The sequence below is a fragment of the Salvelinus alpinus genome, chromosome 27 (assembly GCF_045679555.1).
Source record: "Salvelinus alpinus chromosome 27, SLU_Salpinus.1, whole genome shotgun sequence".
Taxonomy (NCBI): Eukaryota; Metazoa; Chordata; class Actinopteri; order Salmoniformes; family Salmonidae; genus Salvelinus; species Salvelinus alpinus.
Window position 1 is genome coordinate 7913735 of NC_092112.1, and position 25673 is coordinate 7939407.

Consider the following 25673-nt stretch of genomic DNA (forward strand, 5'->3'; position numbering starts at 1 on the left):
AAACACAGTTCACTTTCATAGCAGCCACGTTTTTTTATTCCTTCTCGCGTCTCTCCTTCTTCCCGTCGTCTTGTGGACGTCAACACCCAACACATCAGCTGTATGTAATCAGGCAAGGAATCCTTTCCAAGCCATAACTGCTACACACAGCCTACATCGTTGTCACTATATTAGCTAAAGTAACATCATAGACAACAGAGCTAATAGAACTAAATGAGTTAAACCTGCTACAACCGTGCAGTAACGTTAGTGTAATCCATTGCCGTTGTAATCTATTAGGACGACAAAATGTTCCAAAACTAGAGATTAACGGATCCTCCGATTCTGATTTATCGAACCCCACCATTCGTACAGAACTCGTTCCCGCCTGTACCTCACAAAAGGACAGTTTGAAATGTGCCAATTAAGATTATAATCTTGATAATGTGTGCGTGGGCTCTAGTTGTCTTTAACAGAAGAGTCTGAAAGGTTTTCAGTCACTCGAGAGCGGTTGTCGTAGTCTCAGACTGTACCTTTAAATACAGCTCCACATCTCTCCCAGACCGTACTTAATAATTAACTCTCCAGACAGAAACTTAATGTCAGCTTTTATTGAAAATGACACCTCATTTCTTGGCCTTGAAGTATTCCTCAATCACGTCCTTAGCTTGAGACTCCTTGCCATAGTCCTGTAGAGGGGGAGGGGGGGACAGTGTTAGACAGCATGGGGGGGGGGGAGTTACACAGGATGCTAGCTACAGGACAGCTCATTGTTTAGAACAAACTGACAAGTGTCCCAAATTACACTTTATATAGTGAACTTAATACTATAAAGTAGTGCACTATACAGGGAATAGGGTCAGTAGGTTACAGGTTGACTCAGTCTAATAAAGACACATGTAGCCGTTAGTTGGGACCCCAGGCACCACAGTGAGGCGTCGGAGCTCGTACTCTGGCAGACACTCTGGCCAGCTGTGTAGGACAAACAGCTGCATGACACTGACAGCACAGCAGCTGCACTTGACTGGCCCACTACTGATGCTCGGGTTGACTCATAACCCGCAGTCTAGACGGGTTCAATATTGTGTGATATTGCGGGTTGAATATAGAGAAACAATACCATTAAATGTATAAATGTATAATTCTTGTGCAATTTATATCTATAGGCTACATTGAGGTCTTTCCTTTCATTATTTGAGGCCATCTGGTTTAAGTGCATAAGCCTAAACGTTAGGGTTTAACTGTCAGGCAGTTGCAGGGTAATTAGCAATTCCAGGTGAAAAAGAAAAACAGCTGACCACTATGGCAGAACCACCACAGCGCTCAGATCACTGTGGACATTTAACCCTCCACGTGGCACCACAAAGGGCCCTTTCATAAACTGTCAAGACATCAGAGGATTCTAACACACGCCATCCTATCTATGACATCACAAGGAGTATTCCAACACCTCACTAGCCTGTTTATGACATCACAAGGAGCATTCCAGCACCTTACTACCCTGTTTATGACATCACAAGGAGCAGTCCGAGCCCTCCCATTATGCCCTCCATGACTTCACACCATTCCTGCAGCTTTCCCTCGGAGGCGTTTCCAGAACAGAGCAGTGGGTTTATACCTTGATCACGACACAGCTGCAGCCCACCACCTTGCGGGGTTTTCCCTCCCGGTCGATCTTGCACAGACCAACCCACTCGCCCAGCTTCTTGTTGTCATCAACCTGGTGGTCAGAGATGGGGAGAAGAGAGTTTCAATACATAAGCTGTGCTACCACCTAGTATCTCCATAGGGCAGTAATAACATGACTGCAGTCCCCACTGTTTACAGAGTCACCTAAAATGGCTCCCTATTCCCTACATAGCGCACGAATTTTAACCAGGGCTCGGTTTCCCAAAATAATTTAAATGCTCATTTAAAATGGTTAGAATCTTTGTAGGAGCATTGTTAAAGTTCAGAGCCGTTACCTAAAACCCTCACTATTAACATTGTGCTTGTAATTTAACACCAGCTCCAGAATAAAAGTTGCCAATGTCTTTGTAATTGATACAAACAAGCCAACATAATAAAGACGATTCAAATGAAAACCGAGATGACTGCATTAAAATATAAACAGTAGGCTATAGGCCTATCACAAATCATATTGATATACATTATGTAAAATCAATGAGTTCTATTTTGCTACCGTCTAATTGGTCACATGATGTGTAGCCTGAAGTGAGTAATGACGTGTCAAATCTGTGATTTACTGCATAATTGGGTAAGCATCAGAAACCAGCCATCTCAATATTTGCAACCGGAGGAACTATTTTAAAAATGGAACGTTGATCCGAGAGCAGCTCAGATCCCGGCAGTACCGACCCAGGCTCCAATGACCGGTCTCACCGCGTGGCATTTTGGTTAATACGTAGTACATCGTTGGCCATTGCATCATTAAAAACACTAGTAAACCTAGTGGTTTTTAATGTGTCCCCGTGCATTGACTCTGTACCGTAATACCCTGTATATTGCCCCCACGCATCAACTCTGTACCGTAATACCCTGTATATAGCCCCCACGCATCAACTCTGTACCGTAATACCCTGTATATAGCCCCCACGCATCAACTCTGTACCGTAATACCCTGTATATAGCCCCTGCGCATTGACTGTACCGTAATACCCTGTATATAGCCCCCACGCATTGACTCTGTACCGTAATACCCTGTATATAGCCCCAGCGCATTGACTGTACCGTAATACCCTGTATATAGCCCCCGCGCATTGACTGTACCGTAATACCCTGTATATAGCCCCAGCGCATCAACTCTGTACAGGTTACCTCCCCTGTATATAGTCCCACTATTGTTATTTTACTGCTGCTCTTTAACTAATTGTTACTTTTATTTCTTATTCTCAGTCATACTTTTAATCTGCATTGTTGGTTAAGGGCTCGTAAGGAAGCATTTCACTGTAAGGTCTACACCCGTTGTATTCAGCGCATGTGACTAGTAACATTTGATTTGAGTTCCATCACTAAGGCCTCTTCCCCTCCAAGAGGCTGAAAATATTTGTCATGACCCTCAAATCCTCAACAAGTTCTACATCTGCATCACCACACCAGGTTTGACTCATCACATCAGCTGCTGTTACTGTTTATTATCTATCCCGTTGCCTAGTCACTTTATCCCTACCAACATGTACATATCTACCTCATACCCCTGCTCATTGACTCAGTACGGGTTCCCTGTGTATATAACCTAGTTATCATTACTCAGTACTGGTACCCTGTGTATATAACCTAGTTATCAGTACTCAGTACTGGTACCCTGTGTATATAACCTAGTTATCATTACTCAGTACTGGTACCCTGTGTATATAACCTAGTTATCATTACTCAGTACTGGTACCCTGTGTATATAACCTAGTTATCATTACTCAGTACTGGTATCCTGTGTATATAACCTAGTTATCATTACTCAGTACTGGTACCCTGTATATATAACCTAGTTATCAGTACTCAGTACTGGTACCCTGTGTATATAACCTAGTTATCATTACTCAGTACTGGTACCCTGTATATATAACCTAGTTATCAGTACTCAGTACTGGTACCCTGTGTATATAACCTAGTTATCATTACTCAGTACTGGTATCCTGTGTATATAACCTAGTTATCATTACTCAGTACTGGTACCCTGTGTATATAACCTAGTTATCATTACTCAGTACTGGTACCCTGTGTATATAACCTAGTTATCATTACTCAGTACTGGTACCCTGTGTATATAACCTAGTTATCATTACTCAGTACTGGTACCCTGTGTATATAACCTAGTTATCATTACTCAGTACTGGTACCCTGTGTATATAACCCAGTTATCATTACTCAGTACTGGTACTCTGTGTATATAACCTAGTTATCATTACTCAGTACTGGTACCCTGTATATATAACCTAGTTATCAGTACTCAGTACTGGTACCCTGTGTATATAACCTAGTTATCATTACTCAGTACTGGTACCCTGTGTATATAACCTAGTTATCATTACTCAGTACTGGTACCCTGTGTATATAACCTAGTTATCATTACTCAGTACTGGTATCCAGTGTATATAACCTAGTTATCATTGACTCAGTACTGGTACCCTGTGTATATAACCTAGTTATCATTACTCAGTACTGGTATCCTGTGTATATAACCTAGTTATCATTACTCAGTACTGGTACTCTGTGTATATAACCTAGTTATCAGTACTCAGTACAGGTACCCTGTGTATATAACCTAGTTATCATTACTCAGTACTGGTACCCTGTATATATAACCTAGTTATCAGTACTCAGTACTGGTACCCTGTGTATATAACCTAGTTAGCATTACTCAGTACTGGTACCCTGTGTATATAACCTAGTTATCATTACTCAGTACTGGTACCCTGTGTATATAACCTAGTTATCATTCATTACTCAGTACCCTGTGTATATAACCTAGTTATCATTACTCAGTACTGGTACCCTGTGTATATAACCTAGTTATATATAACCTAGTTAAATCATTACTCATTGTGGATTTAATCCTCCTGTTAATATTTCTACTGCTCTCTGCACTGTTAATCTACACCTGTTGTTGGGAAGCTTTTCACTGTTAGTCTACACCGGTTTACCAATAACGTAACGAATACAATCAGATTGATCAGGCTCAGGATGCTCTGGTGCAGTTGTAACATATAGGGAATAGGGTAGCGATATATACGCAGGGCAGGTGGGGTTAAGGCCATGACATATTGTGTGGATGAAGGACGGGTCAGTAACAGGCAGCTTGATATCTATCTATATGCTACATTGATAAAACATTGGGTTTCTGTCCACAGGCCTCAGTAGGGGAAGCCACATTATCATGCGACACAGAAACACCTAAGACTCAGTTAAAATAACTACTACTACGTTTACTAAACACCACTCTCCTTGTTTAGTCATGTCTCCCCCTCAACACCCTCTCCCATGTCTCCCCACTCATCACCCTCTCCCATGTCTCCCCACTCAACACCCTCTCCCATGTCTCCCCCTCAACGCCCTCTCCCATGTCTCCCCCTCAACGCCCTCTCCCATGTCTCCCCCTCAACGCCCTCTCCCATGTCTCCCCCTCAACGCCCTCTCCCATGTCTCCCCCTCAACACCCTCTCCCATGTCTCCCCCTCAGCACCCTCTCCCATGTCCCCCCCTCCGCACCCTCTCCAATGTCCCCACTCAACACCCTCTCCCATGTCTCCCCCTCCGCGCCCTCTCCCATGTCTCCCCCTCAACGCCCTCTCCCATGTCTCCCCCTCCGCACCCTCTCCCATGTCTCCCCCTCAACACCCTCTCCCATGTCTCCCCCTCTCCCATGTCTCCCCCTCAACACCCTCTCCCATGTCTCCCCCTCAACACCCTCTCCCATGTCTCCCCCTCCGCACCCTCTCCCATGTCCCCACTCAACACCCTCTCCCATGTCTCCCCCTCAACACCCTCTCCCATGTCTCCCCCTCAACACCCTCTCCCATGTCTCCCCCTCCGCACCCTCTCCCATGTCTCCCCCTCTCCCATGTCTCCCCCTCAACACCCTCTCCCATGTCTCCCCCTCAACACCCTCTCCCATGTCTCCCCCTCCGCACCCTCTCCCATGTCTCCCCCTCAACACCCTCTCCCATGTCTCCCCCTCAACACCCTCTCCCATGTCTCCCCCTCCGCACCCTCTCCCATGTCTCCCCCTCCGCACCCTCTCCCATGTCTCCCCCTCAACGCCCTCTCCCATGTCTCCCCCTCAACGCCCTCTCCCATGTCTCCCCCTCAACGCCCTCTCCCATGTCTCCCCCTCAGCACCCTCTCCCATGTCTACCCCTCCGGACCCTCTCCCATGTCTCCCCCTCAACGCCCTCTCCCATGTCTCCCCCTCCGCACCCTCTCCCATGTCTCCCCCTCCGCACCCTCTCCCATGTCTCCCCCTCCGCACCCTCTCCCATGTCTCCCCCTCAACACCCTCTCCCATGTCTCCCCCTCAACGCCCTCTCCCATGTCTCCCCCTCCGCACCCTCTCCCATGTCTCTCCCTCAACACCCTCTCCCATGTCTCCCCCTCAACACCCTCTCCCATGTCTCCCCCTCAACACCCTCTCCCATGTCTCCCCCTCAACGCCCTCTCCCATGTCTCCCCCTCCGATGTCTCCCCCTCAACACCCTCTCCCATGTCTCCCCCTCAACACCCTCTCCCCCTCCGCACCCTCTCCCATGTCTCCCCCTCAACACCCTCTCCCATGTCCCCACTCTACCCCCCCCCGCTCCATACCTTGATGAGGTTAATCTGATGCTCGGCGCAGAGGGCCTCCACCAGCTTGACGTACATGGGCTCGTCACAGTTGGCCGCAAGAACGCAGAGGTGGGCCTGGCGCCTGGAGAGGGGGGGGGGGGGGGGGAACAGCAATTAACAATCAGTAGTAATTTACCATCACATCAGAAATATAACTAACCCGGTTATCTAGTAAGCCTTGGTGAATGCAGCCTAACTGTCATTCCAGTTCCTATATGGTGCCACGCCCATCTCTGGTGGTCACAAGAAGTGCACTACGTAGGGAATAGGGTGCCATCTGGGAGGCAGAAGTATCTCCGATGTTTGGGTAACGATGACAGGTTCTCACAGGATTCAGTAGAAGAAACCAAAACCGTCAGCCGTACTTCACCAAACCAAGATGTACTCTTAATAAGGAGTCTAATAAAGACACATGTAGCCGTTAGTTGGGACCCCAGGCACCACAGTGAGGCGTCGGAGCTCGTACTCTGGCAGACACTCTGGCCAGCTGTGTAGGACAAACAGCTGCATGACACTGACAGCACAGCAGCTGCACTTGACTGGCCCACTACTGATGCTCGGGTTGACTCATAACCCGCAGTCTAGACGGGTTCAATATTGTGTGACATTGCGGGTTGAATATAGAGAAACAATACCATTAAATGTATAAATGTATAATTCTTGTGCAATTTATATCTATAGGCTACATTGAGGTCTTTCCTTCATTATTTGAGGCCATCTGGTTTAAGTGCATAAGCCTAAACGTTAGGGTTTAACTGTCAGGCAGTTGCAGGGTAATTAGCAATTCCAGGTGAAAAAGAAAAACAGCTGACCACTATGGCAGAACCACCACAGCGCTCAGATCACAGTGGACATTTAACCCTCCACGTGGCACCACAAAGGGCCCTTTCATAAACTGTCAAGACATCAGAGGATTCTAACACACGCTATCCTATCTATGACATCACAAGGAGTATTCCAACACCTCACTACCCTGTTTATGACATCACAAGGAGCATTCCAACACCTCACTACCCTGTTTATGACATGACAAGCATTCCAACACCTCACTACCCTGTTTATGACATGACAAGCATTCCAACACTTCACTACCCTGTTTATGACATGACAAGCATTCCAACACTTCACTACCCTGTTTATGACATGACAAGCATTCCAACACTTCACTACCCTGTTTATGACATGACAAGCATTCCAACACTTCACTACCCTGTTTATGACATGACAAGCATTCCAACACTTCACTACCCTGTTTATGACATGACAAGCATTCCAACACTTCACTACCCTGTTTATGACATGACAAGCATTCCAACACCTCACTACCCTGTTTATGACATGACAAGCATTCCAACACTTCACTACCCTGTTTATGACATGACAAGCATTCCAACACCTCACTACCCTGTTTATGACATCACAAGGAGCATGCCAACATCTCACTACCCTATCTATGACATCACAAGGAGCATTCCAACACCTCACTACCCTGTTTATGACATCAACATGGTGTGGTGGTCACAAGAAGTGCACTACGTAGGGAATAGTGTGCCATCTGGGAGGCAGAAGTATCTCCGATGTTTGGGTAACGATGGCAGGTTCTCACAGGATTCAGTAGAAGAAACCAAAACCGTCAGCCGTACTTCACCAAACCAAGATCTACTCTTAATAAGGAGCCTACTGTTAATTCCGTGAAGTCCAAGGACCTTGTGTTATCTTCAGGATGTAGACGGACTCTCGCAGACAAACTTGAAATCAAAACATCTAAACTTGAAATCGATTCTCAAATTGCGAAACACAAAGGCTTCTACTTTCATGTCCATCAAAGTAATGTAATGCAAAATGCACTTACTGTACATTGTTTTGAGCTCTTTTAACAGTTGAGCCGACAGTATTTTTCCAGTGACAACACATTTCTTACAGCCTTCTTCCGCTAGACACAAGTGTTCGGAGCATAATAGATAGATAATTAGCATAGGCGGTCCCTTCGTCTTCCGTAAACACACTATATATAAATATATATAATAAAATAAATATAACTTTTTAAATATAATTTTTTTTTTTTTTATATACATTATTTCTAGCTGATATGATAAGTCTCTATGCTTCCAAAACAATACCATAAGCAATGAGTGTTTATGTTATAACATCTTAACAAAACTCCCTATGACAGAGTCCTTTATCCAAACACTTGTGTAATGTAATGGAACTGGCTGATAAAACAGAGAGGGGTGAAAAACAGACCAGAAATTCAGTCTACGTACCAAATTATACCCTATTGCCTACATAGTACACTTCTTTTGACCAGGTGCAGGGCCCTGAGGTGTGCACTAAATAGGGAACCATTTAGGACATAACAGGACCAGAAGTATTCACTCACTTGTCCAGCGCCTTGGCAGCCTCGCGGATACCACGAGCCAGGCCGTCATGGATGAGGGCGGTTTTGAGCACCTCGGGGAGAGCGGTGTTGACATCCATCACACCTCCAGCAGCGATGCTGGGGTGGGGGACAAGGAGACGAGATGGGAGAAGGGATAAGGAGAGATGGGAGAAGAGGAGACGAGTTACATTAGCTACAACTAGCCCGTTAAGATAAGTGAGCTGGGTTGAATGTTTTCCCGGCGTGTCAGACAGGGGATCTCACTCATAATTTAGAGTGAAGGGGTATCCGACTAAAGAAAGTAAATCATCACACATGCGCCAGAAATTAACCATTACACTGTCAACTCACTATATTCACAGAAATCGCTCGATAGTTAACTTAGTTACAACCAACCAAAGGACTAAACACATGCTTAGCTGGCTAACGTTAACTTGGGGGGGTGTTATCTCTGGTAAGGCTATTCCATTTGACTGTCATCAATAGTTCTGGAAGTGCACGTAGAGGAATGGAAATATTTCACACATCCCCATTTTACAAACTATGTAACTTTGAAACGTGCAATTTAGCTAGTTAGTTAGCCCTGGTTCAGCGCAATGTGGGAGTAGAACAGACATGCTTACCCTTCCTCGGCCATTGTCAATTAGCGATGGATGGGGGACCTAAAATTCTGCAATATTGACCAAACATGATAGAAAAGTTATTATCCATGATGACAGGGTGACTGTGAGTAATTTTAAACAAAGGATGCTTGATCAATCCGACAGATATTTTTGGCGAGATGAAGAAACCCACCCTATCTCCTCTGTGACAGCGGGTAAAGAGAACGTCATTTAGTCAGCGACATTCGTTTAAGGGCAGAAGGACCCGAGAAGTAGGTGGCCATTATTCTGCCTGTCTAATAGGTACATTATACGGTGTAGCAGAGCGTTCGGAAAAGGAGATTCATTTGGGAAATATATTTGTAATATCGAGGACTATGAAGAACGCAGTGGGAAAGTTGGATTAAATCAAGGTGACTAGAAGCGGCTCTGTTTTAGTTAATTGTGTCTTCTTCAATGGAGGTTTATTGGCGGTTGGCATCCAATACATGTTGCATTACCGCCACCTACCAGACTGGACTACAACTCCCTTATACTTTGCTTGAAAAAATATATAAATAAATAAATACCCTACCATCTAACACTACACTCAAATGTTTATATTTTTTTCTAATAATAATAAACAATCTATTTAGTCCAGCCTCAGGCCAACAGCCTGAAAGAATGGGACACCACCACTTAACACACCCTGTAAACTCTTCTGAGTCTCACACAACCAAATACCTCTCTGCAGCTTTTTTATTTATTTATCCTTTAGCAGCTGCCACCACAACCTCAATTTTCTGCGACTTACGTTCCATCCCTGCAGTACAGTCGATAACCATTACTATTAAAATGTAAAAATTCAATCTTACTGAAACATTTATCACTTGTTGGCTCCTCCCTCTGTATTAGTACAGATCTACTAGTCACACCAGTCCTCTCAGGATCCCTCCCCCTTGACCCATCTTCCTCTACTTTCTTCACTGCGTCAGCATATGACAACTTCTGCACTACTTTAACCCTGGAAAGCTCAACCTGCCTCTCTCACACTGGACATTTCTGATCCCCAGGCCCCATGGGCACCCGTACAATAAACACATATGCTACACATTCCTTTGTCTCATGCCCTTCTGCACACTTCTCACACCTAGGAACCTCCCTCCTACACAATGGCTGCCACATGCCCATGAGCTTGACACCTGTAACAACGTAATGTATTTGGCACAAAAGCTCGTACAGGATAACTTATATATCACTTTGTTGGGCAAAGAATAAACATCAAAACTCAAAAGAACAGATTCTTGAGAGCAGTGGCGACCCGTCATTCAGGGCAGGTGGAGCAGAAACCCACCTGTTTTGAGCCCCACATTTTTAGCAAAAAAATAAATAAATACATTTGAGCTTGCCTGTTTTGTATGTTATTTTGGCATTAATACATGTCACATATCAGTTTGCAAACAATTAAAAAAAGGAATATGTATCACTGAGTTAATAAAGCCGCATACAAACATGGTCTCTCAGTAAGGCAGCTCCAAAATGCAGGTGTTTCAGCTTAGCTCAGTGCTTTCTGGAGCATTGCGCAGTGATTGGCTCAGTGAAGTTCCCATCCAAGAAGGCTCAAGGTCATTCATTGGCCGCAGATACAATTACGTCAAATCACATGATATGTACAGTAGCTTTGATTGTACTGATCATGTCAACATCCTACTTTCACAATTTTAGTTAGCAGGCATCATCATGAATCAAGTCGACAATCTACTTGCAAATCCTTTTTTATCCTTGTCATATGAAGAGAAACAATAGAGAGAAATTATGGATCAAACGTATCGGTGCTCATCGGCCATTGGACATAAACATTACACAACAAGTTGGAAATGGCAAATTCAACGAGTGGTTTGGAAGGAATCAGTGACAGTGGCTGTGTGGTCCAAAATCTGGGATTAAGGGTCTCTTTTCCAAGTTTAAAATGATAAAAATTCAAAATTGGCCATGCCGTCAATGAAGCATGATTTGTGCCACGCTCAAAGAAAACTGTTAACCCAGAACTGAGAAAACATGACTTGACAACAGTGAGTTCAAGACAACTGGAAAGTCCGGAATAAACGAGCTCCGACTGGGAAAATACGTTTTGAACGGTCATCCAACTCGGAATTGTAAATCCCGCCTCCAGTTGTTTTGAAAGCACCATAAATCCAGAGAATGCCAGACTTTGATGACTAAATTTGTGCACGAAGGACCGCCACGCCACCTTCCTGTTCAAGTGAGCATAGCACAGGTGAGTCCAAAAATTTCTTCTATGCTGCTGCATAAATGATGTAATATGCCAGGGAGATATGTATACTGTAGCCAAGAAAGTAATACTAAGTGTATGTTGTGTAGTAAGATGTTAGTAGCCCATGTGCCTCACCCTAATAATTTGGTCTATTTACCCCTCTTAATTTCGCCTACTGTTCTGACTGTTCTACTGTAGCCTAAAACCTGTTTTAGAGAAATGTAATCATCGTATATTGTAAGAGCTTTCATTGTCTGCTTATATGCCCCCTTTATTTATCCTACGGTTCTGACTTGGTGTACAGGGAGAATTCTGTAAGAATGGCCAATTTTCTGAATTTTGTCGCTGTACATTTCAAAATTGCTAAACAAATAGTTAAATTGACTAACGTTACGTCCGTCCTAGCTCGCTCTTTAATGCCTTAATCAAAATTACGGATTGCCTCTTCTCCGCTTGTCGTCCCCTTATGCCATAGTTTGTACATCTCAATTGTCATTAGAAACCACATTTGTTTAAGCAAGTCAGCCATATCAGCTATCAAATCAAAATCAAATCAAATTTAATTATATAGCTCTTCTTACATCAGCTGATATCTCAAAGTGCTGTACAGGAACCCAGCCTAAAACCCCAAATAGCAAGCAATGCAGGTGTAGAAGCACGGTGGCTAGGAAAAACTCCCTAGAAAGGCCAAAACCTAGGAAGAAACCTAGAGAGGAACCAGGCTATGAGAGGTGGCCAGTCCTCTTCTGGCTGTGCCGGGTGGAGATTATAACAGAACATGGCCAAGATGTTCAAATGTTCATAAATGACCAGCATGGTCAAATAATAATAATCACAGTAGTTGTCCAGGGTGCAGCAAGTCAGCACCTCAGGAGTAAATGTCAGTTGGCTTTTCATAGCCGATCATTAAGAGTCATCCTGCTGTCTCTAGAGAGTTGAAAACAGCAGCTATGTTTTTTAAAGGCTGTAAATGAGGCTGAATGAACTGTTTCTCTGCCAGACAAGGCTCCGCTGATAGCCAGGTGTAGCAGTGGTAAGGTGTTGGGACTGCTGATGGGACTCTACTATTGGGACAACTTTACGTAGGCCCTAACAGTTTGTGGGCACCGTTTGTCACCGTTATAGTGCAATTAATGTATTGTTTAGTGTTGTGTTGTGGCTTTGCTGGCATGCATCCCACTTATTTTTTGTCCCACCAAGATTTACATGATAAAATAGCCACTGCTTAAAAGAAAAACAATTCACATCTCTTGCCCCCATTCATTTAACATGGAGCGCCTGCTCCCTCTGACCAGCAAAAACACAAACAATTATCAAATCAAACTGTATTAGTCACATGCGCCGAATGCAACAAGTGTAGACCTTACAGTGAAATGTTAACTTACAAGCCCTTAATAACCAACAGTGCAGTTCAAGAAGAGTTAAATAAATGAAAGTAAAAAATTATAAAAAGTAACACAATAATATAACAATAACGAGGTTATATACAGGGGGCACCGGTACCGAGTCAGTGTGCGGGGGTATAGGTTAGTTGAGGTACATGTAGGTAGGGGTGAAGTGACTATGCATAGATAATAAATAGCAAGTAGCAGCAGTGTACAAAACAAATGGAGGTGGGGGGGGGTCAATATAATAGTCCATTTGATTAATTGTTCGGCAGTCTTATGGCTTGGGGGTGGAAGCTGTTAAGGAGCCTTTTGGTTCTAGGCATTTAAACATTGATCTAACCCTCTATGTGTAAACCTTAATGTTAAAATAAATTACCACAAGGTGGCGCTGCGTCACCGTAACATCGTGCAGGGAGAAGCCTGTGTTTCTGTGATTTACAATATATCAATACACCTAGTTTACAAAACTGCCCTTTCCATGACATATACTGTGAATCCAGGTGAAAGCTATGATCCCTTATTGATGTCACTTGTTAAACACTTCAATCAGCCTTGAGATATTTGAGACATGGATTGTGTGTGTGTGCCATTCAGAGGGTGAATGGGCAAGACAAAATATTTAAGTGCTTTTGAACAGGGTATGGTAGTAGAATGGTTGTGTCAAGAACTGCAAAGCTGCTGGGTTTTTCACGCTCAACAGTTTCCTGTCTGTATCAAGAATGATCCACCACCCAACGGACATCCAGCCAACTTGACACAACTGTGGGAAGCATTTGGAGTCAACATGGGCCAGCATCCCTGTGGAATGCTTTCAACACCTTGTAGAGTCCGTGACCCGATGAATTGAGGCTGTTCTGAGGGCAAAAAGGGGGTGCAACACAATATTAGGAAGGTGTTCTTAATGTTTTGTACACTCAGTGTTTATTTGAATAGCAGGACACTGTAAAGTTCATTATCCCTCTGAAGTGTCTGAATTAGGGTGTTTGAGAAGGTTTGAATCCTAAGCAACCTGCCTACATTGTTTGAAGTACAAGAGGACACCGTAGTAGTCGGTCAAATCTGTGTCGTAGTAAGACGGGTCACACTCTCTGTCCCTCTTGCTACACTCAACGGTGTGTCGAGAAAGGGAGGGGTGTCAGAAAACTATACAGGAAAGAGAATGGCCAAAATATCCCTTCCGTCAGGCAATCCCAGGGCCGTTAAATCCCAGGGCCGTTAAATCCCAGGACCGTTAAATCCCAGGACCGTTAAATCCCAGGACCGTTAAATCCCAGGACCCTTAAATCCCAGGACCGTTAAATCTCAGGGCGGGTGACGACACTCACGATTAAGCTACGGACCCTGCTATAGAAGCGTTAACTTGACACTATATTTAAATGGACAGTGGTGATGACAGCAAGCTTTCAGTCCAAACATATTTTTTGGGGGGTTCATTTAACTCAGTACTGATTGAAAGTCTATTTCTCGAGCTTGGTAAAATATATTTTGGGGGAGGGGGGGATCTGTTGATTTGTTGAAAAGTTTTCATTTTATCCCATAACTAACCAAGTTGGCAAGCATACCATTTTCTTTTGATTGCACACAGGTCAAATAATCATTATGTTATTATTGTTGTTTTACCTGAAGGCTTCATGTGGATGGTGACTTTTCAGGAACACATTTAACAGTGACACTGTGTTGATAAGGGAACACATTTAACAGTGACACTGTGTTGATCAGGGAACACATTAACAGTGACACTGTGTTGATCAGGGAACACATTAACAGTGACACTGTGTTGATAAGGGAACACATTTAACAGTGACACTGTGTTGATCAGGGAACACATTTAACAGTGACACTGTGTTGATCAGGGAACACATTTAACAGGGACACTGTGTTGATCAGGGAACACATTTAACAGTGACACTGTGTTGATCAGGGAACACATTTAACAGGGACACTGTGTTGATCAGGGAACACATTTAACAGGGACACTGTGTTGATCAGGGAACACATTTAACAGTGACACTGTGTTGATCAGGGAACACATTTAACAGTGACACTGTGTTGATCAGGGAACATATTTAACAGGGACACTGTGTTGATCAGGGAACACATTTAACAGTGACACTGTGTTGATCAGGGAACACATTTAACAGTGACACTGTGTTGATCAGGGAACACATTTAACAGTGACACTGTGTTGATCAGGGAACACATTTAACAGTGACACTGTGTTGATCAGGGAACACATTTAACAGTGACACTGTGTTGATCAGGGAACACATTTAACAGTGACACTGTGTTGATCAGGGAACACATTTAACAGTGACACTGTGTTGATAAGGGAACACATTTAACAGTGACACTGTGTTGATCAGGGAACACATTTAACAGTGACACTGTGTTGATCAGGGAACACATTTAACAGGGACACTGTGTTGATCAGGGAACACATTTAACAGTGACACTGTGTTGATCAGGGAACACATTTAACAGGGACACTGTGTTGATCAGGGAACACATTTAACAGGGACACTGTGTTGATCAGGGAACACATTTAACAGTGACACTGTGTTGATCAGGGAACACATTTAACAGTGACACTGTGTTGATCAGGGAACATATTTAACAGGGACACTGTGTTGATCAGGGAACACATTTAACAGTGACACTGTGTTGATCAGGGAACACATTTAACAGTGACACTGTGTTGATCAGGGAACACATTTAACAGTGACACTGTGTTGATCAGGGAACACATTTAACAGTGACACTGTGTTGATCAGGGAACACATTTAACAGTGACACTGTGTTGATCAGGGAACACATTTAACAGTGACACTGTGTTGATCAGGGAACACATTTAACAGTGACACTGTGTTGATCAGGGAACACATTTAACAGTGACACTGTGTTGATCAGGGAACACATTTAACAGTGACACTGTGTTGATCAGGGAACACATTTAACAGTGACACTGTGTTGATCAGGGAACACATTTAACAGTGACACTGTGTTGATCAGGGAACACATTTAACAGGGACACTGTGTTGATCAGGGAACACATTTAACAGGGACACTGTGTTGATCAGGGAACACATTTAACAGTGACACTGTGTTGATCAGGGAACACATTTAACAGTGACACTGTGTTGATCAGGGAACACATTTAACAGTGACACTGTGTTGATCAGGGAACACATTTAACAGTGACACTGTGTTGATCAGGGAACACATTTAACAGTGACACTGTGTTGATCAGGGAACACATTTAACAGTGACACTGTGTTGATCAGGGAACACAGTAACTCATCTGTCTAATCCTGCATGTTGGTTGTAGCACGTCACTCAGCAGGTCTCGTCTGCTATGTGATATAAAGGACTGGAGACTCATCAACACTGCACATGAATCAGAGCAAATAACTACTTTGTCGGGCTTGACTTCCTCCACCCAGTGCAAGGCCAACAGTATGGTGTCCCTCGGCCATCAATCAGGCACACCAGATCTTTCATTTCTATCAGATTTTCCATCACACCCTCCGGAGTGTGTTGTAGGCATTAAAATCCCCACACCACATTACCTTACTACTATCCTGGCCCTCCACCCAGAGTGTGTAGGCATTAAAATCCCTACACCACATTACCTTACTTCTATCCTGGCCCTCCTTCCAGAGTGTGTTGTAGGTATTAAAATCCCCACACCACATTACCTTACTACTATCCTGGCCCTCCACCCAGAGTGTGTTGTAGGCATTAAAATCCCTACACCACATTACCTTACTACTATCCTGGCCCTCCACCCAGAGTGTGTTGTAGGCATTAAAATCCCTACACCACATTACCTTACTACTATCCTGGCCCTCCACCCAGAGTGTGTTGTAGGCATTAAAATCCCTACACCACATTACCTTACTACTATCCTGGCCCTCCACCCAGAGTGTGTTGTAGGTATTAAAATCCCCACACCACATTACCTTACTACTATCCTGGCCCTCCACCCAGAGTGTGTTGTAGGTATTAAAATCCCCACACCACATTACCTTACTTCTATCCTGGCCCTCCACCCTCTCCAGCACTTCCAGGTCCAATATCTGACAGTGATTATAGTAGTTCACTACCACCCCTCCTCTCAACCACACCTCCACCACCACATATTCCTGTTCAATACCTCTGCATCCTGTAAGGAAGTCCTTGCTTTATGAAGGTGGAACATCCCATCCCCTCCCCCCCTACATCTCTGTCCCTACAAACCACTACATATCGCCCCCCCCCCCCCCTACATCTCTGTCCCTACAAACCACTACATATTGCCCCCCCCCCCTACATCTCTGTCCCTACAAACCACTACATATCGCCCCCCCCCCCCTACATCTCTGTCCCTACAAACCACTACATATCGCCCCCCCCCCCTACATCTCTGTCCCTACAAACTACTACATATCGCCCCCCCCCCTACATCTCTGTCCCTACAAACCACTACATATCGCCCCCCCCCCCTACATCTCTGTCCCTACAAACCACTACATATCGCCCCTCCCCCCTACATCTCTGTCCCTACAAACTACTACATATCGCCCCCCCCCCCCCTACATCTCTGTCCCTACAAACCACTACATATCGCCTCCCCCCCCCCCTACATCTCTGTCCCTACAAACCACTACATATCGCCTCCTCCCCCCCTACATCTCTGTCCCTACAAACCACTACATATCGCCTCCCCCCCCCTACATCTCTGTCCCTACAAACCACTACATATCGCCTCCCACCCCCCCCCTACATCTATGTCCCTACAAACTACTACATATCGCCTCCCACCCCCCCCTACATCTCTGTCCCTACAAACCACTACACACCCCCCCCCCCCTACATCTCTGTCCCTACAAACCCCTACATATCCCCTGTATGATAAACTCCACAGTCGGTTTGAGCCACGTTTCCTGCCTCGGTTGATTGAGGTCACCTCCCACCTCTTGCCATGGCAACCCTGTCATACTCAGATGTGTCCCAGCTGCTTTCACTAGAAGCTGAATCCTCTCTGTTTTAGACTCTACTTTAGGGGTGCTATTGACAGCTCCTTCTATGAACGTCACCATCTTTCTCTAGTCTACGGTGTGTACAGGGCTTTCAGGAAAGTATTCAGAGCCCTTGACTTTTTCCCCACATTTTTTGTTAAATTACAGCCTTATTCTAAAACAGATAAAAAAATATAAAAAATATCCCTCATTAATCTACACACAATACCCCAATAATGACAAAGAGAAAACAGGTTTTTAGAAATGTTTGCAAATGTATAAAATAAAATAAACTGAAATAACTTATTTATATAAGTAAATATAAGTTAAATAATATAAGTTAAATAAAGGTTAAATAAAAATAAATATATTCAGACCCTTTGCTATGAGACTCGAAATTGAGTTCAGGTGCATCCTGTTTCCATTGATCATCCTTGAGATGTTTCTTCAACTTGATTGGAGTCTACCTGTGGTAAATTCAATTGATTGGACATGATTTGGAAAGGCGCACACCTGTCTATATAAGTGGCTTCGGGACAAGACTCTGAATGTCCTTCAGTGGACCAGCCAGAGCCCGGACTTAAACCCGATCAAACATCTCTGGAGAGACCTGAAAATAGTTGTACAGCGATGCTCCCCATCCAACCTGACAGAGCTTGAGAGGATCTGCAGAGAAGAATGGGAGAAACTCTCCAAATACAGGCGTGCCAAGCTTGTAGCGTCAAACCCAAGAAGACTCGAAGCTGTAATCACTGCCAAAGGTGCTTCAACAAAGTACTCAGTAAAGGGTCTGAATACTTAAGTAAATGTGATATTTTGATCTTACTTTTTTTTATAAATGAGTAAAAATGCCTAAAAACCTGTTTTTGCTTTGTCATTATGGGGTGTTATGGTCATTATGTTGCAGGGGCGGCAGGTAGCCTAGTGGTTAGAGCATTGGGCCAGTAAGCGAAAGGTTGCTAGATCCAATCCTCCGAGCTGACAAGGTAAAAATCTGTTGTTCTGTCCCAGAACAAGGCAGTTAACCCACTGTTCCCCGGTAGGCCGTCAGTGTAAATAAAAATGTGTTCTTAACAGACTTGCCTAGTTAAATAAAGGTTAAATAAAATAAAAAAATAAAATTTGTGTGTAGATTGATGAGGGGGAAAAAACAATTTAATACATTTTAGAAAAAGGCTGTAACGAAACAAAATGTGAAAAAATTCAAGGGGTCTGAATACTTTCCGAAGGCACTGTATCTATACCATATCGCTGCCCAACTGCCCTGTAATCCCCAGTCTAGAAGCTCTTACTCATCTCTCCTTGGAACCTGTATCTCCCTGGACCTGGGTCACCCTCACTGGGCCACCCTCACTGGGCCACCCTCACTGGGCCACCCTCACTGGGCCACCCTCACTGCCTCAGCATGAGACACCCTTCTCTCCTGGTCCACCCTCACTGGTCCACCCTCACTGGGCCACCCTCACTGGGCCACCCTCACTGGGCCACCCTCACTGGGCCACCCTCACTGGGCCACCCTCACTGCCTCAGCATGAGACACCCTTCTCTCCACTCTCACTTGTTGCACCTCCACTGCCTACTTCATAGCCTCACACCCACTATATGCCCCACTATGAGCACCCCCCTTAGCTACAGCACTTTGGTTGTACACCATCCCCACACTTCTCATGCTCCCCTCCACACCTGTCACACCATCCCCACACTTCTCATGCTCCCCTCCACACCTGTCACACCATCCCCACACTTCTCATGCTCCCCTCCACACCTGTCACACCTGGCACACCTCTTTTTCTCTTTACATGCTGTTGCCACATGCCCAAACCTCTGGCAGTTATAACATCTTAAAAGCGTACATAAGCCCTCACATAATAACTCATATATCCTTTGGTTACTTTATTTGGCAGTACCCTGAACAAAACAAAGGAGATGACCGTGGACTTGAGGAAACAGCAGAGGGAGCAGCCCCCTATCCACAGCAACGGGACAGGAGTGGAGAAGGTGGAAAGTTTTAAGTTCCTCGGCGTACACATCACCGACAAACTGAATTGGTCCACCCACACAGACAGCGTTGTGAAGAAGGCGCAGCAGCGCCTCTTCACCCTCAGGAGGCTGAAGAAATTCGGCTTGTCACCAAAAAAACTCACAAACTTTTACAGATGCACAATCGAGAGCATTCTGTCGGGCTGTATCATCGCCTGGTACGGCAACTGCTCCGCCCATAACCGTAAGGCTCTCCAGAGGGTAGTGAGGTCTGCACAACGCATCACCGGGGGCAAACTACCTGCCCTCCAGGACACCTACACCACCCGATGTCACAGGAAGGCCATACAGATCATCAAGGACAACAACCACCCGAGCCACTGCCTGTTCACCCCGCTATCATCCAGAAGGTCAGGACAGGTGCAGGTACCGAGAGACTGAAAAACAGCTTCTATCTCAAGGCCATCAGACTGTTAAACAGCCATCACTATCATTGAGTGGCTGCTGCCAACATACTGACTCAAATCTCTAGCCACTTTAATAATGAAAAAATTGGTGTAATAAATGTATCACTAGTCACTTTAAACAATGCCACTTTATATAATGTTTACATACCCTACATTACTCATCTCATATGTATATACTGTACTCTACACCATCTACTGCATCTTGCCTATGCCGTTCGGCCATCACTCATACATATATTTTTATGTACATATTCTTATTCATTCCTTTTACACTTATGTGTTAGGTAGTTGTTGTGAAATTGTTAGGTTAGATTACTTGTTAGATATTACTGCATTGTCAGAACTAGAAGCACAAGCATTTCGCCACACTCGCATTAACATCTGCTAACCATGTGACCAATAACATCTGCTAACCATGTGACCAATAACATCTGCTAACCATGTGACCAATAACATCTGCTAACCATGTGACCAATAACATCTGCTAACCATGTGACCAATAACATCTGCTAACCATGTGACCAATAACATCTGCTAACCATGTGACCAATAACATCTGCTAACCATGTGACCAATAACATCTGCTAACCATGTGACCAATAACATCTGCTAACCATGTGACCATTAACATCTGCTAACCATGTGACCATTAACATCTGCTAACCATGTGACCAATAACATCTGCTAACCATGTGACCAATAACATCTGCTAACCATGTGACCAATAACATCTGCTAACCATGTGACCAATAACATCTGCTAACCATGTGACCAATAACATCTGCTAACCATGTGACCAATAACATTGTATTTGATTTGAACACAATAGACAGGCATTCTACCTGTAATCTTTGAACATTCACTAAAATGCCTCCTCTCAGGTTGTCTCTGACACTCACAGGCACTTCTGTTATCACCCCTTTAATCCACTGTTTCCCTGCTTGATCAGTCCAGCTGCTCCACACCGCTCCTGTTATCACCCCTTTAATCCACTGTTTCCCTGCTTCATCAGTCCAGCTATTGATATCTCAAAATGGCGCCGACCGAGATGGCCGCCTCGCTTCGCGTTCCTTGGAAAATATGCAGTATTTTGTTTTTTTATGTGCTATTTCTTACATCGGTACCCCAGGTAATCTTAGGTTTCATTACATACAGTCGGGAGGAACTACTGAATATACGATTAACGTCAACTCACCATCGTTCCTACCAGGAATATGACTTTCCCGAAACGGATCCAGTGTTTTGCCCTCCACCCAATACAATGGATCTGATCCCAGCCGGCGACCCTACGCGACGCCGTAAAAGGGGCAAACGTAGCGGTCTCCTGGTCAGGCTTCGGAGACGGGCACATCGCGCTCCACTCCCTAGCATACTACTCGCCAATGTCCAGTCTCTTGACAATAAGGTTGATGAAATCCGAGCACGGGTAACATTCCAGAGAGACATCAGGGATTGCAACGTGCTCTGCTTCACGGAAACATGGCTAACTCAAGAGACGCTAACGGAGTCGGTGCAGCCAGCTGGTTTCTTCACGCATCGCGCCGACAGAAACAAACATCTTTCTGGTAAGAAGAGGGGCGGGGGGGTATGCCTTATGATTAACGAGACGTGGTGTGATCATCATAACAACACACAGGAACTCAAGTCATTCTGTTCACCTGATCTAGAACTCCTCACAATCAAATGTCGACCGCATTATCTACCAAGGGAATTCTCGTCGATCATAATCACAGCCGTATATATTCCCCCCCAAGCAGACACATCGATGGCCCTGAACGAACTTTATCTGACTCTTTGTAAACTGGAAACCACACACCCTGAGGCTGCATTCATCGTAGCTGGGGATTTTAACAAGGCTAATCTAAAAACAAAACTCCCTAAATTCTATCAGCATATCGATTGTGCTACCAGGGCTGGTAAAACCCTGGATCATTGTTATACTAACTTCCGCGACGCATATAAGGCCCTCCCCCGCCCTCCTTTCGGAAAAGCTGACCACGACTCCATTTTGTTGATTCCAGCCTACAAACAGAAACTAAAACAACAAGCTCCCGCGCTCAGGTCTGTTCAACGCTGGTCCGACCAATCTGATTCCACGCTTCAAGACTGCTTCGATCACGCGGATTGGAATATGTTCCGCATTGCGTCCAACAACAACATTGAAGAATATGCTGATTCGGTGAGCGAGTTCATTAGGAAGTGCATTGACGATGTCGTACCCACAGCAACGATTAAAACATTCCCAAACCAGAAACCGTGGATTGACGGCAGCATTCGCGTGAAACTGAAAGCGCGAACCACTGCTTTTAACCAGGGCAAGGTGACCGGAAACATGACCGAATACAAACAGTGTAGCTATTCTCTCCGCAAGGCTATCAAACAGGCTAAGTCCCAGTACAGAGACAAAATAGTGTCGCAATTCAACAGCTCAGACACAAGAGGTATGTGGCAGGGTCTACAGTCTATCACGGATTACAAAAAGAAAACCAGCCCCGTCGCGGACCAGGATGTCTTGCTCCCAGACAGGCTAAATAACTTTTTTGCCCGCTTTGAGGACAATACAGTGCCACTGACACAGCCCGCTACCAAAACCTGCGGGCTCTCCTTCACTGCAGCCGAGGTGAGTAAAACATTTAAACGTGTTAACCCTCGCAAGGCTGCAGGCCCAGACGGCATTCCCAGCCGCGTCCTCAGAGCATGCGCAGACCAGCTGGCTGGTGTGTTTACGGACATATTCAATCAATCCTTATCCCAGTCTGCTGTTCCCACATGCTTCAAGAGGGCCACCATTGTTCCTGTTCCCAAGAAAGCTAAGGTAACTGAGCTAAACGACTACCACCCCGTAGCACTCACTTCCGTCATCATGAAGTGCTTTGAGAGACTAGTCAAGGACCATATCACCTCCACCTGTCGTGGAAAATCATTTCAAATACAACGCTTATCAGAACTTGTAAATTCAAACATGCTCTTTATTACAACTGTACAGCCAACTGGCATGTCCCCGCGGAACACACCCCGCGGAACACCCACACTCAGAAGTCCAGTCCTTTATATTTATACCCACATAGTATTGTCCGTCCCCTATGAAGTCATTCACCACCATCTGCCTTCAATCAGTTTATAATGGTGGCCGGACCCTCTATCCCAGTGTGTCAACAGACCCCATGCCCCTTCCCTTCACCACTAAATCAATGCACTCTTTGTTCTAGTCTCCCCTATCCTTAGTGTGTCCAATTGCCTTTAAGCGCCGCTCTGTCTGACATGTATGTTTGTAATAGAATGGTCAGACCATATGTCTAGTGTCCAATTGCCTTTAAGCGCCTCTCTGGTATGTGTGCCTCCAGTGGAATGTGCAGACCACAAGTCCAGTGTGTCCAACTGTTTCAAGTGCCCATGTGTCTGATCAGTCCGTCAGCACAATGGAGAAAACAAGAGGGCCAGAACGTCCCCTAGTATATCTCCATTACCACAGTCTCATGATCAACGTGAACATGTGGCTCGCTACTTTAATGTTCAGCTGTCTTATGTTACTACTACACACCCTACCGGACACCCTAGACCCACTCCAATTTGCTTACCGACCCAATAGGTCCACAGACGACGCAATCGCAACCACACTGCACACTGCCCTAACCCATCTGGACAAGAGGAATACCTATGTGAGAATGCTGTTCATCGACTACAGCTCAGCATTTAACACCATAGTACCCTCCAAACTCGTCATCAAGCTCGAGACCCTGGGTCTCGACCACGCCCTGTGCAACTGGGTCCTGGACTTCCTGACGGGCCGCCCCCAGGTGGTGAGGGTAGGTAACAACATCTCCACCCCGCTGATCCTCAACACTGGGGCCCCACAAGGGTGCGTTCTGAGCCCTCTCCTGTACTCCCTGTTCACCCACGACTGCGTGGCCATGCACGCCTCCAACTCAATCATCAAGTTTGCGGATGACACTACAGTGGTAGGCTTGATTACCAACAACGACGAGACGGCCTACAGGGAGGAGGTGAGGGCCCTCGGAGTGTGGTGTCAGGAAAATAACCTCACACTCAACGTCAACAAAACAAAGGAGATGATTGTGGACTTCAGGAAACAGCAGAGGGAGCACCCCCCTATCCACATCGACGGGTCAGTAGTGGAGAAGGTGGAAAGTTTTAAGTTCCTCGGTGTACACATCACGGACAAACTGAATTGGTCCACCCACACAGACAGCGTTGTGAAGAAGGCGCAGCAGCGCCTCTTCAACCTCAGGAGGCTGAAGAAATTCGGCTTGTCACCAAAAGCACTCACAAACTTCTACAGATGCACAATCGAGAGCATCCTGTCGGGCTGTATCACCGCCTGGTACGGCAACTGCTCCGCCCACAACCGTAAGGCTCTCCAGAGGGTAGTGAGGTCTGCAGAACGCATCACCGGGGGCAAACTACCTGCCCTCCAGGACACCTACACCACCCGATGTCACAGGAAGGCCATAAAGATCATCAAGGACAACAGCCACCCAAGCCACTGCCTGTTCACCCCGCTATCATCCAGAAGGCGAGGTCAGTACAGGTGTATCAAAGCAGGGACCGAGAGACTGAAAAACAGCTTCTATCTCAAGGCCATCAGACTGTTAAACAGCCACCACTAACATTTAGCGGCCGCTGCCAACATACTGACTCAACTCCAGCCACTTTAAAAATGGGAATTGATGGAAATTATGTAAAAATGTACCACTAGCCACTTTAAACAATGCCACTTAATATAATGTTTACATACCCTACATTACCCATCTCATATGTATATGTATATACTGTACTCTATATCATCTACTGCATCTTGCCATCTTTATATAATACATGTACCACTAGCCACTTTAAACTATGCCACTTTATGTTTACATACCCTACAGTACTCATCTCATATGTATATACCGTACTCTATACCATCTACTGCATCTTGCCTATGCCGTTCTGTACCATCACTCATTCATATATCTTTATGTACATATTCTTTATCCCTTTACACTTGCGTGTATAAGGTAGTAGTTGTGGAATTGTTAGGTTAGATTACTTGTTGTTATTACTGCATTGTCGGAACTAGAAGCACAAGCATTTCGCTACACTCGCATTAACATCTGCTAACCATGTGTATGTGACTAATAAAATTTGATTTGATTTGATTTAATCAACACCACCTTACACTTCCCTATTTGCTTCACTCTGAGAGCTTTTTCCCTCTGCACCATGTCCTTACAGAACACTAACAAGCTCCCATCTCTCTGCACCATGTCCTTACAGAACACCACCAAGCTCCCATCTCTCTGCTCCA

General features: G+C 45.0%; 1 protein-coding gene and 1 non-coding gene across 2 annotated transcripts; both read right to left on the minus strand.

The window, feature by feature from the left end:
• Window positions 1-574: 574 nt before the first annotated feature.
• LOC139555956 (small ribosomal subunit protein eS12) lies at window positions 575-9786 on the minus strand. Its single transcript, XM_071369376.1, has 6 exons — window positions 9473-9786; window positions 9301-9347; window positions 8678-8794; window positions 6277-6379; window positions 1598-1699; window positions 575-668 (listed from the first exon to the last, which is right to left on the minus strand). Exons 2-6 carry the CDS (start codon window positions 9312-9314, stop codon window positions 606-608), a joined length of 399 nt encoding a protein of 132 aa, XP_071225477.1. The 5' UTR covers window positions 9315-9347; window positions 9473-9786; the 3' UTR covers window positions 575-605.
• Window positions 8919-8996, minus strand: LOC139556748 (small nucleolar RNA SNORD101). Its single transcript, XR_011671225.1, has one exon. It is a non-coding gene; the product is annotated as a small nucleolar RNA SNORD101 (small nucleolar RNA).
• Window positions 9787-25673: the final 15887 nt, after the last annotated feature.